We start from the raw sequence: 17,874 nt of genomic DNA, 5'->3' as shown, positions 1-17,874 counted from the left end.
GTCGAGGTAATAAAATTAAGTACGCAGTGCATGAGGAGAAGACATGAAGGATGATTTGAACATCTTTCTAATTTTTTGTATAAATTCTTTATTTATTGGATTTGGTTTTTATACACCTTGATGAGATTAGTACGAGTATAATGCTCTGTATATGCAGTGCCCGCTTTATTTGTATTTTATTAATGATCCATGATATCGTGGTCCTAATAAAAACAATAAAAACAAAAGTGATAAATCTTGTGCATATGAAGTGTAGTTATGAATACTTTTTAAAATATTTTTTATTTAAAAATATATTAAAATAATTTTTTTTATTTTTTAAAAAATTATTTTTGACATTAAAATATTAAATGATCTAAAAATATCAAAAAAATATTAATTTAAAATAAAAAAATAAAAAAAAATTATTTTTAAATATATTTTTAAAACATAAAAAAAAAAACTTTCTAAACGTTTACCATGAACCGCACTAGGATTTCTACAAGATACTACCTATTTGACTTGTCGGTAAATGACTTGAGATAGAAAATGGCAATCTGAAAAGAAGAGTATTCAATGTTTTCCCATCTCTAAATGCACCAAACTAATAGGATGTTTATGCGGGAGTTATTGTGATTTTAAGTGTTTTTTATTTAAATATATATTAAAAAATTATTTTTTATATTAATATATCAAAACGATTTGAAAATATAAAAATAATTTTTAAATTTTTAAAAAATACAGTTTCAATTATGTTTTTTAATACTATCTAAAAGGCTAGAGAGAAGAAAAAAAAAAGAGAGAGTGAGAGAGGGCTGCAAGAGAGTTTAAGAGAAAAGTGAGCAACCTATAGAGATAAAGAGAGAGAGAAGGGTGATTGCGGAAGAAAAAGAAATTAAGTGACGGTATTATGATTAAAAATTTTTTTGTTAAAATTTGAATTATATTTTTTTAATTAATTTTTTTAATGTTTTTTTATTATTTTATTATATTGATATCAAAAATAATTTTTTTAAAATAAAAAAATTATTCTAATATATTTCCAAGTAAAAAAACATTTTTAAAAATATATTTATCACACTTCTAAATCTTAAAAAAAATAAAAGTAGAGAGAAAGAACATTTTATACCTAGAATTGATTTAGGGTTGAAACTGATCTGATTCAATCCAATCAATTTCAAGCTTTAGAATCAAAACCAAAAACCAGATCAACAAAATTAAGTTTTCTATTCGGTTAATTTATTTTTTTCAGCTAATTTTTTATATATATCTTTCTTAGTTTAATTAGTTTTTCTGGCTTTTCTACGCACCCCAACTCAACTCATAGACCTCTGTAGCAACAAGTGCGTGAACAATGATTGCTACATTGTTTTTGCGATGAGATATAGAGTTTTTGTTAACTAGCCGTATATCAGCGCTCCAGAGCAAGGCGTTACCAGATGGAAAGCATCCAGCACTGAAATATTGCTGCAATGTGCTGTGCTCGTAACTGCTATATTGCACTGAAATATGCCTAGAAGACCATGAACGATGAAACTAACACCTTCGATGCTAAAGATGCGATCACAGATTATAGACTTACTATTTGCAAATGGGTAATCACTGGAGACATTTAAGCTGCAAATGGAAAAAAATACTACCACATACCATACCCTATTGATCTCCCTCATTTTATATGCATCCACAACACATTTCTGGGAACCAACCTGCTACCCTAACCAACTGGCATGGTATTACAAAATACATCTCTCCCAAACATGCAGACCATTTACACAGAAAAAACTTCAGAATCCTACATAATGAACCGGATAGAGAGTATAGATGCAAGGAATGTAGATCCAACCAATTTACGATAGGGAAAGTTTCTTGTTCAGAAGAAAAACAAGATATGTCCACATGAAGATCATTCCACTCATATAGAGCGCTCTCAATTCAAAAGTTTCTAATGCTAAAAAAGAAGAATACAAAGCTTAAGCTTTAACATCAAGCAGCCTTCCAGAAAACCAAATCCAGCACCGAACCACAACCCTCTGCTTGGCTGGACAATTCCTTCCTACAAGCAACACCTGCAGACCTGCAAAGAGGCAATTATGTGATACTATCTTACCATTATCTAACACGATCCTACAAGCAGCCAGGGATGTAAATAATAGCCCAGTCCCTATTGCTTGGTGTTTTTTCCATGTTCTGCAAGTTTTGCTGCAACTTGCTCTTCCAATAACGGTAAGTAGTAGATTCGAGGAGCTGTTTTGGTTTTCCGGAAGAGGTCATCCAGGGTGACAATGGGTGGGTCATGCTTCTCAGGAAGTGGAGGTGGTGGAGGAAGATCAACTCGTTCCCTGGCATGGGGCGGGTTAGATAGTGGTGGAGGAGGTGGAAGGGAAGGTGGGGGTGGAAGTTGCTGCCTAGAAACCTGTTGACGAGGAGAGGGTTGTGGCTGCAGGGTGGGAGGAGCAGGTGCAGCAGCACTAGGAGTGACAGGTGTAGATGGAGACTGAGGAGGAGCATCCACCCGCATTTTCACTTCCTGAGGATCAACAAACTCAGCCACTAAAAGGCGTCCACCATTTGGCGGCCATTGTAGGTTATAAACAGCATTCCGTGTCTCCGTGGCTTCTTCCACAGATGAATACTGCACAAACAAAAGTGTTCAGATACCTGGTAGATACCAAGTAGTGCTGAGACCTACTAAAAAAATAAGAAGACAATACATGTATGCTGTTGTCCCAAAGAAAGAGTTTTCCACATTTAAACATTTCCAGTCCAGATAAGGGGAGAGAGACACACACAGACATGTCTTACCGTAACATAGCAATGGGTTTTGATATGATCCATCCAAAAACTTGTGACAGTCCCAGTTTTTCCCAAGAGTTCTTGGACAGCTTTCAGAGTAAAAGGACGCAGAAAACGATCAATTCTGAGAGAATTGGTCAAAGGTTTTTGTGATGGTGGAACTGCCAGATAACAATGATAGAACAAAATGTGTCAGATGTTAAACGAATTGTCCCTGGAAACACTTATATTCCAACTAAGAGAAAATTAACTCACCAACACGTTCCTTGGGTACCTCCTCACTAACAGAGGATTCAGAACGGGAGAAGTTGCGTCTCAAAGGAGCAGGCTGAAACTCATCCTTCGGTGTGGTGGTGGGTGTCAAATTTGAGCTTTGCTGTTCAGGAACCTTGATGTTCTCAGAATTCCATCTGCGTTGCCGCTTCAAAGGTTCCGAGTTTCCAACAATTTCTTGATCTATAAAAAACTCAAATGAAATATATTGAGAAACTGAGTTATCATGCTTACTCATGAACTATTAACTTAACAGCAGAAAGGGAAGATGAGTCGAGAACAGATTTGCAAGCACAACTGCTCAAGAGGCAGTAATCATACAGAACCAAATAGCCACACTTATTTTCCAAAACACAACTTTCAGAAGATCTGATGAAAGGCATAAAATCACTCAACAAATATAAAATCAAGGCAGTCAAGGCAATGTGATGTAATAAATCAAGTAGAAATGTCAATGGCCAACAAAAGCAGAAGCTTCATGAAGAAAGACAATGTCATCTCTGTGAGAGTTGCACTTCCTTGTAATTTAAGCAGGTTCCTATTGATACACCTGGCCTTTGTCCACAAAGTTACTTCAGTAAAAGTATAAAACCATATAAAAACACAAGGTTACATTGATACCTAAATAACCTAAACTTCAAAACTAGAAACAGGAGAACATACAGCCAGCAAAAAGAATTTGAGGCAGAGACGCTAATTTAGATTCCTATTAAAAGACATTTTCCAATTAACATCGGCTGAAATATTTAACTCATACAAATATGCATTCAACTGTGACAAACTTGATCCTAAAACAAACTTTAGGTATATAATATTAGCATCAGACCTTCAAGCTCACCAAAGACATTGCATGCAAATATGAAAACCAAAACTAAAAGGCACGCACACACCATATTCAATTCTCATGTATTTAAAAAAAGCCAAGGTACTTCAGCTAAAGCAGAGGCCTAGAAGAGCATCCAAACTTGGATCATTTTTTCCACATTGCTTAAACAATACTAAATTGAAAGTGTAAACTAGAACCTACAAATCCTACACTTATCTGAGGGCTTCCTCAACATATAACTTTCACAAGGCCTGGGGATAAGTTCAAAGAAGCACTAGTGAAACCAGATGTTAATGCTTCCAAAAGGTCTTGTAAAACCAGTTCCTCCAGACTTACATAACTGGTAAAGAAAACCAGAGAAACTGCAGGCTGTTTTTATCCATTCACAATTTCCTTTTTTTCTGTTTATTTTTCAATTCGGAAGCAACTTCAGATGTGGAGACTAAAGATTTTTGAAGATCTAAAATGATACAAAAAGATCAAATAAAAAAAATTGAACTAAAAAATGAAAAAAAAAGAGTTGTATAACTTATCACAATAGTTTTAAGGAAGAGAATTTGTTTGTGGCTGTGAGCTGAAAAGGAATAGATAGTCATGAAATTACAGACATGAATTCACAACTTCATTTGGGATTGTCTTACAGGCAAACCCAAATCATTACAGTTTCTCGCATGTCTTGGACATAATCAAAAAAATTACGTGGTGACAAGGATCTCAGGGAACCACATTTTCCTTATTTCCACATACACTCTGGAGACAGCATGCCTAATCCATTTCACTAAGTAAGGAAAATTTCAAATTATCTACTTAATTGCAATGAGCAATATTACATAACATTGAAAGCATAAAATCTCGATTATTTCCTACTTCCAAAATTAGATCACTCATGCAAATATTTATCAAACTACATGGTCTTTTAAAGGAAACTATTGATAAAGACACTACTACATGGAAGCAGCCTATATGCAAGTAAAATAACCAGACCTCTGAATCACATCTGGTCATTAATAACTATTGAAATTGAAAGGCATAAATACATCATAATCAAAAAACCCAGGTGGCAATACCATGTAAAGGAGCATCAGTCAAGTCCAGAACATATGACAGTCAAAAAAAAATTTATAAAGAACAAATCCTACCGTTAAATTTTCTTTTCTCCACAGGCACAACTGGATGAATCTTATTCTCAACATGGACCTCCTTTTGATCAGTAGATAAGTCCTTCCCAGCAACACCAACAAGATTTTCCTCCTTCACAACAGGCCCCTCATTTTTCTTTTCACTCACATCACCCACTTCATCAGAATTATACTTTGAATCAATTTGCTTACTTTCTAAAACATCTTCCTCCATGGAGTCATCACCAGAACTCCTGTCTAAATTCAACTTTTCCGAGTACCCCACATCAACACTATCATTATTCTTTCTCATATATGCATTTGTACCACTGCTGTCATCTTTCTCTTCAACAGATTCCCTCTTCTCTTGTGGCTCTTCAACATCCATCGGATGTGATTCACCACCAACTGGGACAACATTACTGAATGATGGTTCCACCATCTCTGGCTTAACATTATCTAGTTCTAATTTGACATTATCAGCAATTATATTATCCTTTAGTTCAATCTTTTCATTAATTGATACAGAATCAGTAGAAATAGAATCAGATTTTACTTGAAACCCTAAACTAGGGCTGACCTCAGATACCTGGTTGTCTGGAGCAGAAGAGTCAAGCGTGGCATCCTCGTCTGGAGGCTTCAAATTCTCATTCTCCAGCTGGGGCTTTAAACCCTCATTCTCCAGCTGGATATTTGAGTTCTCATTTGCCTCCTGTGTTCCAGAATTTTGCACATCTTGCCCACTCAATGCTACTTCTGGCACCACACTCTCGGTAACAGTAATACTGGTCTCCACAGTAGTGGCATGAACATTGAGATCCTCATCTGTACTAGAAGAATCAATACCAACCATTTGGAACTCTTCTTGAAGTTCTCCTGTACCCGTGGCTTTCACACTCAATGCTACTTCTGACACCACACTCTCGGTAACAGTAATACTGGTCTCCACAGTAGTTGCATGAACATTGAGATCCTCATCTGTACTAGAAGAATCACTACCACCCATTTGGACCTCTTCTTGAAGTTCTCCTGTACCCATGGCTTTCACACTCTCATTGGTGCCAACCTGAATCATAACATTATCCACCTTCTCATCTCTATTAGCGGCATCATCCACGACATCTTTAACCATCTCAGCAACAACTGGTACTGCCTCTTCCATTTTCACCCCTACTATAGGTGGGTTCTCTAAATGAACACCATTATCCACATCCACCACAACCTTCGCAGCATTTTCCTGCTCGCTGCGTAGTGCTTCCTCACTTTCCCTCTCAGTGCGAAGTGCTTCATCATTTTCCATCTCAACACGAAGTGCGTCATCCAACCGTCTAATCAAATCATCCTTCAAACCATTGGTTTTCAATCTCCGCCTTTTAAGCTCTTCTTTTAACTCAGTAACCTTCCACTGGTCTATGGGTTTTGTTCCAAGAACTGGATATGGTGAAGACATGATTTCCAACTAGAATTGCCCTCAAAATCCTGAATAAAATACAAAAGTCAACATACATTTTGCAACTTGAACAAAATCTCACAACTTTAATACAATTTTTCAAAAATAAAAGGCCATCATATCAGTAAATTTAACACAATTTCAAAGCCAGAAACTAAAAACTTACCAAATTCACTCAACCAATAATTAGCCGAAAACCTAGATTCAACAACACAAACCAAAAAATTCAGAACAAAAAAAGCACGTTAAAAAAGTCATTTCAGAAACCAAATGCTCTCATCATCCAGAACCCATCTTCCAAAAAAATCCCAAAACAAAGGAAACCCTCACACAAAAAAAAATTCACTGCATCACAAAAATTTACAAATTTCACAATGTGTAAATTTCTAAATAGAATAAAAAGAACAAGTGCATACAAATTATATAAGCCAAAACAAGAAGAAGAAAATGAGAGACAACTTACAGAAATAATTTCTTGGCTGCACTCGCAATAGAAACGGATATGTAAGACCCCAAATTTCAGAGCAAAAAAGCCACCATTAGAGATTACAAAACCCAACAAAGAGACGGCAATTATCAGCGATTCAGTTTGTTCTCCTGAAACAGAAAGACCAAAACAAAAGGCAGAAAACTAAAACATGAAAAAAGAGAAAGAAACAAATTTACAAAAACTCTAAAATGTAAAGCAGAGAAAAAGATCAGTTCTTTTTTTTTCTTTGCCTTCTTCGTTGGAGAGAGAGAAGGTAATTTAGGGTTTTGGTTTTCTTATCGAGAAATAATAGAGAAGGAGTGCGTTTGGTACTTGAAATAGTGGCGTAGATTTTGCTGGTCAAATACCGGACTTGCCCCTAATGAGCAGGGGATTCTTTTTTGTCTCCCGAGCGGTGCTCGTGGTCAGTTACGGGAAGTGCTAAGAGGGTGTGTGATGTTGCTGGCGAATTGGCATTTCCCTTATTAAAAGGGTGAGGAAGATCTGCCCGGAATTGCCTTCAACCAGTATTTTAAAAAAAAATTAATTTTTTTAATTTTTAAATTATTTTATCTGCTATAAAAAAAAATATTATTTTAATAATTTTTTAATCAAGAACTGGATACGGCGAAGACATGATTTCCAACTAGAATTGCCCTCAAAATCCTGAATAAAATACAAAAGTCAACATACATTTGGCAACTTGAACAAAATCTCACAACTTTACTACAATTTTTCAAAAATAAAGTGCCATCATATCAGTAAATTTAACATAATTTCAAAGCCAGATACTAGAAATTTACCAAATTCAAACTGATAATTAACCAAAAACTATAAAATTATTATTTTAATATATTTTTAAACAAAAAATTATTTTAAAAAATAATATTAGTGTATATCCAAGAAGTGAAAGATTTTAATAATAATAATAATTTATTTAATTAACGTGGATGTCCGGACCAGCTTACGCATACCTCACTAATTCCGTTGACTCTGAAATTCACGATCATATAAACCTCCAGTAGCTCTAAGCCCTAAAGTTTATAGGACTCAAATTAATAATCTCTAAAAAGCAATCGAGAGTCTGACCAGTTAAGTTACATCCTTTAAGATTAATAATAATAATAATAATAATAATAATTAATACCTAGATTGTGAATGATATTCTTGATGATTTTTCATTAACAAAAACTGTAAAATGATGCGAATATACGCAATCCAGTTCTCCTTGCTGATATTTTTCACAAAATTCAGCGATGAGTTATGGTAGAAACCCAAAGAAGTATAAGCCGAAGATCATCCACGAGCCCCAGATACTAAAAAATAGTGTTTTGTAAAGTCAATTTTGAAGGATGCTTGACTTGAATATTAGGGTCCAAAGAATAAAACCACACTTGATAATAATTTAATGATGCCACCCTCTTCTTAAAGGTCTTGGATTCTGACTCTCTTTCAGTCTCGTCCGTACGAACTAACCTGAGAAAACACAACCAAAGACAACTGTTTCTGGTTTCTTTGTGTATATGTGGTGGAAGAACATGTAAGAACTCGAGAATAGCCATACATGCAAGTGATGAGGAGGAATGAACAAAAAAAAAATAATAGGAAGGAAAGAAACATTAAGAGAAAGAAGCTAAGAATTAAAAGTCGGGGGGGGGAAAAACCAGAAAAGAAAAGAACTAGATTGAAAAAAACATGGGACAATTTGTATTCAATTCATCAAAAACTATCTCACAAAATAGAAAAAAAAATCAATTATCTGGCTCAACTCATTAATCAAAACAATCTAACATAAGTAATTCAAATAAATAAAATAAAACAATAAAATAGATCCAAATAAACTCAGTCTTAAGCCATCTTACATCTGCGCGAGTCTGGCCACAAGTAAGAATCCCGGGAATGTCCATCATATTAAGCCGTCTCCTGGATAGCGATTTCTGAGATGTGCTGTGAGTATCTAAAGAGACAGAGGACATTATAATCGGAGCTGCCCCGCATACTTGGGAACACAGTTGCATGCCTTTAGCACCTGGTAACAATTAAAATAGCTGCATTTCGTCATGAAACATGAGTTCCCACAATCAAAAACCTATCCATTAGTTCTCTTCTGTAACTCACCATTACATCTCAAAGACAGAAAAGAGGACACTCAAAGGCAAAAGGTCATCTTATAATCCTACAGAATATAGAAACATGTTGAGAGTGGATGCCATCAACCAAACACGAGACCATCTTGAAACTGCAATTTCGAGACACCACGGCCCTTCTTGTATATTGCTCCATTTTCGCCACCATGGTTCAAGTTCATATTGTTGTTGTCTCATCGATTTTTAAGTATGGCTCTATCTACTCTACTCGCTTTCATCCTCACTTTCCTCAAAGTTCAAATGATTCATATTCCTTTCTAGTGGTGGAAACCCATCTTGGGAATCATCAGAAGTGCCTTCATTTTCACTTATTTCACCTCCTGTGGCAGCATAAACAGATATTATAGGGTCAGAGTGAGATCTTAATTTGCATGCTATGCTCAATATCCTGAGAAAAATAAATATATTTTCCTCATCCAGATTCCAAGCATCAAGATTCACATTAATGAAAACGACCACAGTAATATTGCCTACCTGGTAAAAAATAGTAACACAAGCTGGGTCCATTGGAAAACACGCAAATGGATTCATGGAAGCTAAGGAGCACATACATTAAACTTGATCACATAATGTATTCTAAAATTTAGAATATTTTGAGAAGAACACGTTAGGCTTGCATTACTTGCAACCATCCCTTGCCTACGTTAAAAAAGGAGTTCCAGCAGCAAGATACTTCACTAAATATATGGTCACGTGGTGTATTGGGCCCAACATTAAGTAATTAATGATAATTTGTTTCTAAGTAAATCAAAGAGAATTCACAAAGAAGCAAAAGAAGGATTTAAACTGGTTTCACAATATGCAAGACCAGAAGCAAATGTCTTGAACATTAAGTGAAAGTAATGAATTAGATTAGTTAATGGTTCAAATCAATGAATGAATGTTTAGCGATCTACATAAGCTGATTATAAGTTGCAAGAGAGATATTTGATCTTATGTTGCCAATGGCTGATGGCATTGAAGCAAAACAGTAATAGAGCAACTGATTGGGGAGGTATCCGGGATTAGTTTAGGGCAGACAGGTGCTTCGGCAATGTAATCAGAGGTCAGTGTTACAACCCAGCCTCTACGAAGTGATATAATTTAAGTTACTAGTCAAGCAAACGTAGGAAAATTTAAAACAAAACTTTTATTGGCATGGAAAGAACAAATTGATAGTATAATTAAAACTGAATTACTGTTAAATTGCTGGCTGACTCACAAGGTCCATAACAATAGATCCATTATCCCAATTTTGCAGGATATATACTTAAGATAAAAACACCACACTGCTTTTACTGGTGACAATAAAACTACATTAGAAATGTGTTTGCTTCATTTCAAAAAAACAAAATCTATTGCAGTAGCTTTTATAATGTGAAAAGAGATTTTCTTGGCAACACACATAAATTACCTTCAGCGTCAGACACAGCCTTCAGAACCTGGTTTTGTTGAGAAAGCCAAGCATTTTGGACAGAGATGATTTCAGCACTGTTCCACATTCCGAGTATGCTTTTAGAAGTTCCCTGCACCAGGAAGTTGAAACAATGTGAAGTACGAATATCAGTAAAGATTATGACCAATTAAAACATCAGTTCAAACATTTCACTGTAACTGCACCCTTCGTGTGTTTCATTAAACAAAAATGTGTACATGTCACACCATTTGTGGGATTATCTTCATTAAGTTCAAGTATGAAATGGTTGCACTCTAAAAGGAAAAGTTTATGTCTTCGCAGCAGCTTACAACAACAATTATACTATTCAATTGGACATCCAGAAAAAATCCTCTCTTTCTCAAAAACAAATTGGCTACAGAATCACCAGGTATTCCATGCTAGCAGGGATTTGAGACTCAACAGAAGAATATTCTAACTTTTCTTCCTAAGTAAATTTAACAGCCATTACAAGAATTCTACACATGTTTTCCATGTTTTTTAAAGAGCAGGTAGAAAATTAAACACTACTTCAAGGAGTTGGAACCTACAAACACATTAACCACCATAAAGGCTCCAATCAACCTTCATCATTCTAATGCATATTGCAGTTTAAAACACATTATGTTTTTTACCCTTGCGGTTCTTGATGGAGTTTAACAATCTTTAGGCTATCTGTAGAGCGGCAGGAAGTTAAAACATATTTCAAACAAGCAAATTGAATGTTAAGGATTTGTTTGATTCCTGTTTTAAGAAACTGTTTTCTGATTTGAAAACAGCAAAACGTTCCCTGCACGAGAAAACATGTTTGCTGTTTGGCTGACTTTTTGTCCAAAACAGTTGCTGTGTTTTGAATTTTTTATTATTATTATTATTATTTAGTTTTCAAAATAATTCCATTATCTCCCCATCATAAAAAAACAAAAAAAAAATTCATTCTTGTGAACACTGTAAAAAATCCAAAAACTATTGTTTTCAGCTCTCAATTTCCAAGATAAATTTTGAGAGAAAAACAGGAAACAGAAATCAACCAAGCCTTTAGATTTTATCAAGAATTAATGCCATTCTGGAGCAGAAGTTTTGTGCTATTCTGACAGCAAATGAGTGTACATGCACAGGCATTTGGGGTGGTGCAATGCACCAACATCAATCATAGCTAACAACAAAAGATCCAATGCATAACCCTCAAAAATAAATCATAAGCTTTACTAAATTGTTTCCTCGTCTCAAAATGCATTAAGTAAGTCTCAAGATTCAAATCATTTTACCATTTGATGTTGTGGATAGTAAAAATGAGGAGATACTGTCACGTACAATTAATGGAATAGAGAGAATGAGACTAGGGAATACTTGGGGAGCTTAAAGTTCGTGCAAGAATGAAAAGTGGCGTATAGGGTAGAATGGAAAACTAACCAAGCAGTGAGGATAACAGATTTATACTTGTCCGTGATGTTATGCAGTATGGTGACAAGAAAAGGCAATCAATTTATCTGTCATTTTACTGAAGTTCATAGATTTGTTACTAAATAGGAGTTTTTTGTTCTTTTAGAATTTAGTCTATTCTCTGCTTTGTAGCTAGTAATAACTAAGAGTTTAATATTCAGATAGGAGTTTTCTTCCTTTATCATCAGGGATTCCTGTTTCGCATTATAATTTAGGATTTTGGGTTGGCCTATATAAGCACATCATGGATTTTGAACAGCCATTTTGATAAATGAAATTCAAGTCTTGAAATTTCTTTGTTCTTGTGGATTCAAGAAGCAGCCCATGAAGATTTCAAGGGCAAAGCCTAGTAGATTCTAGGTTCTCTATCCTTTCTCTTAACTCCTTTTGCTGGTTTTACATCAATTGATATTGGTGCTGCATCAATTAATATCATAGCTTAACCTCAATTCAAACACTAAACAACATCTTAAACCTTGACCCATAAACTTAGAACAAGGAATTATAATTTATGGGCTCTTTTTTTTATGGTTGTTTAGGATTTAAATCAAGTCAAACTGTGATACCAACAGATGTTGGACCAATATCAATTGATGTAGAATAGATTAAAAGGATTGAATGAAAAGGACTGAGACCTAGAATTCACTAGGCTAAACCTTTGAAACCACAAGCGGCGCTTCTTCAATCCCCGAGAAACTATGCTCTTAAAGCCACAAGAGCAAAGACATTTCATTCAGAAAAATGGCGAATACATGATATGTGTGCTTGCATAGGTATACAGAAAAACCGTAAACTTTAATACAAAATAGAAATAGACTGAATTCTTCAATAACATAAAAGTTCCTGTATAGAAACAAAATGACAAATATATTGATGGAGACTTTTTTTTTCTTCTAGTGCATCAATGATTGGTATTACTGGTTGCGTTGAGAGTTTATGATTGTCTGAGTGGATTTATTAGAAAATTTGTCCTTTTGATGAAATGCACTAACAATACATCCAATTGAGGAATTAGTGGGTATTTATGTAGGAAAGGGGAGGTTTCACCAATGAATGAGTTTTGAGGTTGACCAGTAATATGCACAGATAGGATAAGTTTAGACCAGTCACATATTGAAAAGTAAATTAGGTTCAAAAAAAATTAAAAGGGTGACTTGCATTGTGGATAACACATGGTTGAGATTTGAGCCTCCTCAAGCAATTCTAAACTCAAATCATGGTTGATATATTGTAAGTTTAATGTCTGATCTTGCAATAACAACAAGAACTATCAAACAAAAGCCCGTGTAAAATTGCATTTACAGGAGTCCAATAATTGAAACTGTTCATAACCAAACAAAACCCTTTCAATAAATTTTGTTAAAACAGATTATAAGGGTAATGCATAAATATAAGAACCAAAAAGAGTTCAACAAAAATAGTAGCATAGAAATTAATTCCATATAGAGTTTCAGAGGAAAGTTGTACCATATTAATAAAGCTGCAGATAATGCCTTTGCACAGGATAGCTGACGAGGTCGACCATAATTTACTGGATTTCCTGCAACCAGCCATGGTACTGCAATTTAAAACAATTTTTCTTCAATTTCATAGAGAAGTTCCTAGTAAGAAATTTTTTTTAGTTAAGGACAAATGATGTATTCAAGATAAATAGATGCACCATTGTCAAGAAGTGAATATATAAAATATAAACAATAAAAAGATGCATAATCATTTGTGATACAACTGATAACAGTGCCCATGAAATCAGATTCTTCCACCTGACATGATTTCAAGGGAATGAATTTTCGTACATAAGCAAGGAGAAGCACATCGCAGCTTGACAAATGGTACATCTCCCAAACATGCCCATGAGCAATCCACGACAGCCAATCCCTTCCTCTCGATCAAGCTATAATCTTCTCTGGAGACGCAGTGACTCCCAACTGGACTGCAAACAGAGAAATGATAAGAAAAATACAGAACCGTAATGCCCAGGTTCCGCATAAGCCTAGAGAGCTCTCTGGTGAACCACAACAATAGGTGCTCCCACAGTTTGCTAAGCTTTAGTTTTGGATGTCTAAAAGAAATGTGGTATCTATGGAATCCTTTGGATCCACCACAACCTAGTCCTCACTATTTTGGACTTGCTACACCAGGACAGGCCAAACCCATTTGCCCCAAGAGCCGTAACTGATTATTTGAGGCAGCGGCACATGCCTTCTCTCATGGATGGAAATTCTCAAGCACTGCGAGGGTAGGAGTCAAACTCAGGACCTGGCAAATCCTGAGACAACTCCTTATCACTTCAGCCATCTATACGCACTCACAATTTGATTCTTTTACATAATTATAATTCTTCTATGTATGCAGAAAATATCAACTGCTCCAAACACTGCTAGCCCCACCAACCTCTCCGTCCTTCCAAAAACCATCATATAGAGAAGAAGCTCATAAAAGGTCTAGGCACTTGGGCTTTTTTAAAAGGCCCGGCCACCTTGTCTTATTTTTTATTTTATTTTTTTTATTACTTTTTTTTAATTTTATTTTTAATATTTGTTATTGGTTTTTTTAATTTTATTTTTAATATTTTTATTGGTTTTTATATTTTATTCTTTCATATTTGATTAATTTTAAATTAGAATTTGAAATTTTTTTTCATTTCGTTTGTTTTCTATAAGATTATTATGATTTAAAAAAAAACATTTAGATATTAAGTTGGTGATAAATTTTCCGTACATTTATTTTTGTTATTATATAATTAAATAAAAATAATTTAAAAAATAATTATTAGAAGTGAAGTTAATGACTCAGGTTATTGGATTAACAGGTTAAGCCACAAAGCTCAGGTTAATTTAATATATCATCATCTCAATATTTAATAACAAATATGTCAACTTAAATTTTTTTTTAGAATTATGTCATGTTTTTACTGATCATCCGAGTTATTTTTTTGACTTATTAAGTCGATTCGGTTATATTAAAAAAACCTCTATATAATTTAATTTAAAATTTAAATTAAATAAAAAATTAAAAAATTTTAAATTTAACCCGATCAAATTTAATAAAAATACTAAAAACTTTTCCAATGTTCTTTTGTTATGTTGACTGGGAGCAGGAGAGCTATATGGCAAATTAGCTTGATTTATGGGCATGCGTTACATCATTGGTAAAACCATTATTTTATTAATAAAAAAAGACATATAAGCTAAACAAGCATGATTTAAAAAAAGTTTTTAAAAATATGACTTGAGGTATATATCTGACTAAAAAAATGGTTAATATACGTACCAACATAAAAAAAAAAAAGCATGGAACTTGCAACAAAATAATAATAAAAAATAAAGATGATAAAATTAAAATTCCAACCAATTAAATTGAAAGAACCAAAGTAATATGAAAAAAAAAGACCTAGGTCAACTTGACCGAACATAACAAATATACAAGCTATTTAATGAAATTGGAATAGGCAAATAGAAAGGAAAAACAAAAACAAAAATAAAGTTGAATCCCAAAAAATTATAGTATCGAATGATGAAAACGAAAAAAAAAAGTCAATTTAAAAAAAAAAGACAAAAAGGAGCATCCAACAAACCAAACTCTATGATCCGGATCATGTGAATGAGATAACAAAAAAAAATTCTCAAGTAACACAATATTGAAGGATAAAATTGTAAGAAAATCAACTTCAAAAACTCGTCAAAGTAAATCCAACAAATAAAAAAAACTAAAAACAACCTTGGTCATTTTGAAAATTCATAAAAAAAATGTATAGAAGGAAAATAAAGAAAAAACAAAGCTTAATCTCTAATAATATAAATGTTGAATGATAAAATTAAAAAAATATCAACTTAAAAAAAAAAAACCAAACAAACCTTAGTGAACCTTCTAAACTTGGCTAAAGTTCTCAAATTTGCAACTCATTAAATCCTATACCTGGATGAATCAAGAAGCTCAATTCCCAACCAATTTAATGTTGATCAGCCAAAGTAAATTCAACAAAGAACAATGAATAAAAAAACTCAAGAAAACCTAAGTCATTTTCAAAATCAGTAAAAAATCCTACTATAGAAAGCAAATACATAAAAATAACGGGGCTCAATCTCCAATTGAATAAGTTTTAAATAATGAAACTTAAAAAATATGAGCTTAAAGAAAGGGGAAAAAAACCCAAAGTCGGTTAAACCTCCCAAACTTGGGTTAATCTTCAAACCTGTGAAATCCTAAACCCGAGCTCAATCAAGGAGATCAATTATCAATCAATCTAATATTGAATAATGAAATAAAAAAATCAATTTAAAAAATTTGGTAGAATAAAAAAAGTTATAATAAAAAAAATAAGGATCAAATTTGATAGAAAACAAACCTCAAGGATGATGAGAATATATATATATATATATATATATATATATTATTTCAATTAAGATACATAACAATAAAAAGAATAAGAACTAAATTCAAAAGATTAAAAAAATTAAAGGGAAATGAAATAGAAAAAGAATTCTAATTTTATAAAATGTTTTAAAAAAAATCATTCCAGTTGTTGAAGAAAAGAATCAGAAAAAAAATCAATTTAAATAATTAACAAAAAAACCCAACTAAGAACGATAAATAAAAAGATCCACTGGGGGTCATTTTCAAGACTAACAACAACTCCGATACAAAGCAAGTGAAAAAACAAAACTTTGTTTCCAATTGAATAAACATTGAAAGGTGAAAACAAAGAAAAATAAAAAAACCAAGTAAACTCGGGCAAATGATCTAAAACTGATCGAATCTTTAAAACTCATAACTCATGAAACCCTGGACTCGAGTTCAATCAATAAGATTCATTCCCAATCAATCTAAAAATATCAATTTTTAAAACTTGTCAAAATAAAAAAAAATACAGCAATTGAAAAAATAAAGATAAAAAATGACACAAAAAAATCAAAGGAGAATGAAATTGTAAAAAAAAATAACAAATTTAAAATTTATTACAAACAAAATAAATAATAATAAAAAAAATGAGTACTAAATTTAAAAAATAAAAATATGGAAGAGGGGTGAAATTAAAAAATAAATATAAATGATTCAAAATAAAAAAAATAGTAATTAAGATGACAATTATCAAATGTCAAGGAAAAGGAAACTAAAGGGGTTAGCTTGAAATTCTAAAAAAAAAAAGAAAACAAGTGAAAAAATGACCTTCATCGCCAAATTGAAGGTGCATTTGGCACACATGCACCTCATTATGTACGCACTAATACTTTTCAAACATAATTATAGAAAACAAATGTTTAGTGACTGGACAACCATATACACGTTGCTTGAAGGGTGTGGGAGCCGCTCACCTATGCACACACCAACAATTTTTTTTTTTATTTCTAACAATTATTGAAATACAAAAATGCCCCTAAGTTGAAATTACAAAAATAAAAAGACCAAAAAACCAATGGCTGACGGTTTTGTTAATTTTGCATTAAGGGGCAATTAAGTAATTTAACTTTTTAAAAAAATTTAATGAGGCTTTTTTTTTTGGTGACGTCTAAGTAATTTAACTGTTCTCAAAACCTAAAAAAGTTTAATCCACCTCCAAGCAATTTGAAAATAACATTGTATTATGATAATAAAAAAAAATTATCTTGACCGAAGTTGTTATGACTAACTTTGAAAATAACATTATTTTAATAAATATTGCTCCGAATTTGAGGTACAGTAACTTCCTTTTCTCCTTTAATTAATTAATTAATTAATTAATCCCTCTGGTCTGAGTAGCGCCATGTCTCTAGCCTGCCAAAAAACATAAAAACTAAACCGACACACTTGCAGGCTTCGCGACGACTTCAATAACTTTACCTGCACTGCCATATAAATTAGCTACCTTAGCCGCATAGGGATTGGTGATATATATATATATATATATATATATATATATATATATATATATATATATATCACTGGAAGCTTACTGTAATAATAATAATTTTTTTAAAAAATTATT

At 33.0% G+C, this 17,874-nt stretch overlaps 2 protein-coding genes across 6 annotated transcripts; both read right to left on the bottom strand.

The window, feature by feature from the left end:
- Nucleotides 1-1,801: 1,801 nt before the first annotated feature.
- LOC133672415 (uncharacterized) lies at nt 1,802-7,224 on the bottom strand. 2 transcript variants are annotated; one of them, XM_062092822.1, is made up of 6 exons: nt 6,903-7,224; nt 6,606-6,637; nt 5,011-6,468; nt 3,028-3,228; nt 2,782-2,933; nt 1,802-2,611 (listed from the first exon to the last, which is right to left on the bottom strand). In XM_062092822.1, exons 3-6 carry the CDS (start codon nt 6,437-6,439, stop codon nt 2,141-2,143), a joined length of 2,253 nt encoding a protein of 750 aa, XP_061948806.1. In that variant the 5' UTR covers nt 6,440-6,468; nt 6,606-6,637; nt 6,903-7,224; the 3' UTR covers nt 1,802-2,140. The 2 variants fall into 2 exon arrangements, with proteins under 2 accessions (XP_061948806.1, XP_061948807.1); XM_062092823.1 differs by lacking the exon at nt 6,606-6,637.
- A 1,368-nt stretch (nt 7,225-8,592) lies between these two features.
- Nucleotides 8,593-14,318, bottom strand: LOC133672720 (uncharacterized). Of its 4 annotated transcripts, none has more exons than XM_062093223.1 (4): nt 13,678-14,318; nt 13,380-13,452; nt 10,449-10,560; nt 8,593-9,375 (listed from the first exon to the last, which is right to left on the bottom strand). In XM_062093223.1, exons 1-4 carry the CDS (start codon nt 13,896-13,898, stop codon nt 9,260-9,262), a joined length of 522 nt encoding a protein of 173 aa, XP_061949207.1. In that variant the 5' UTR covers nt 13,899-14,318; the 3' UTR covers nt 8,593-9,259. The 4 variants fall into 4 exon arrangements, with proteins under 4 accessions (XP_061949207.1, XP_061949208.1, XP_061949209.1 ...); XM_062093224.1 differs by having other exon boundaries at nt 13,380-13,470; nt 13,706-13,901; XM_062093225.1 differs by having other exon boundaries at nt 13,706-13,901.
- Nucleotides 14,319-17,874: the final 3,556 nt, after the last annotated feature.

The sequence above is a fragment of the Populus nigra genome, chromosome 14 (genome assembly GCF_951802175.1).
Source record: "Populus nigra chromosome 14, ddPopNigr1.1, whole genome shotgun sequence".
Classification (NCBI taxonomy): Eukaryota; Viridiplantae; Streptophyta; class Magnoliopsida; order Malpighiales; family Salicaceae; genus Populus; species Populus nigra.
Note: the sequence above shows the minus strand (reverse complement) of the source record. Positions and strands in the feature narration are given on the sequence as shown.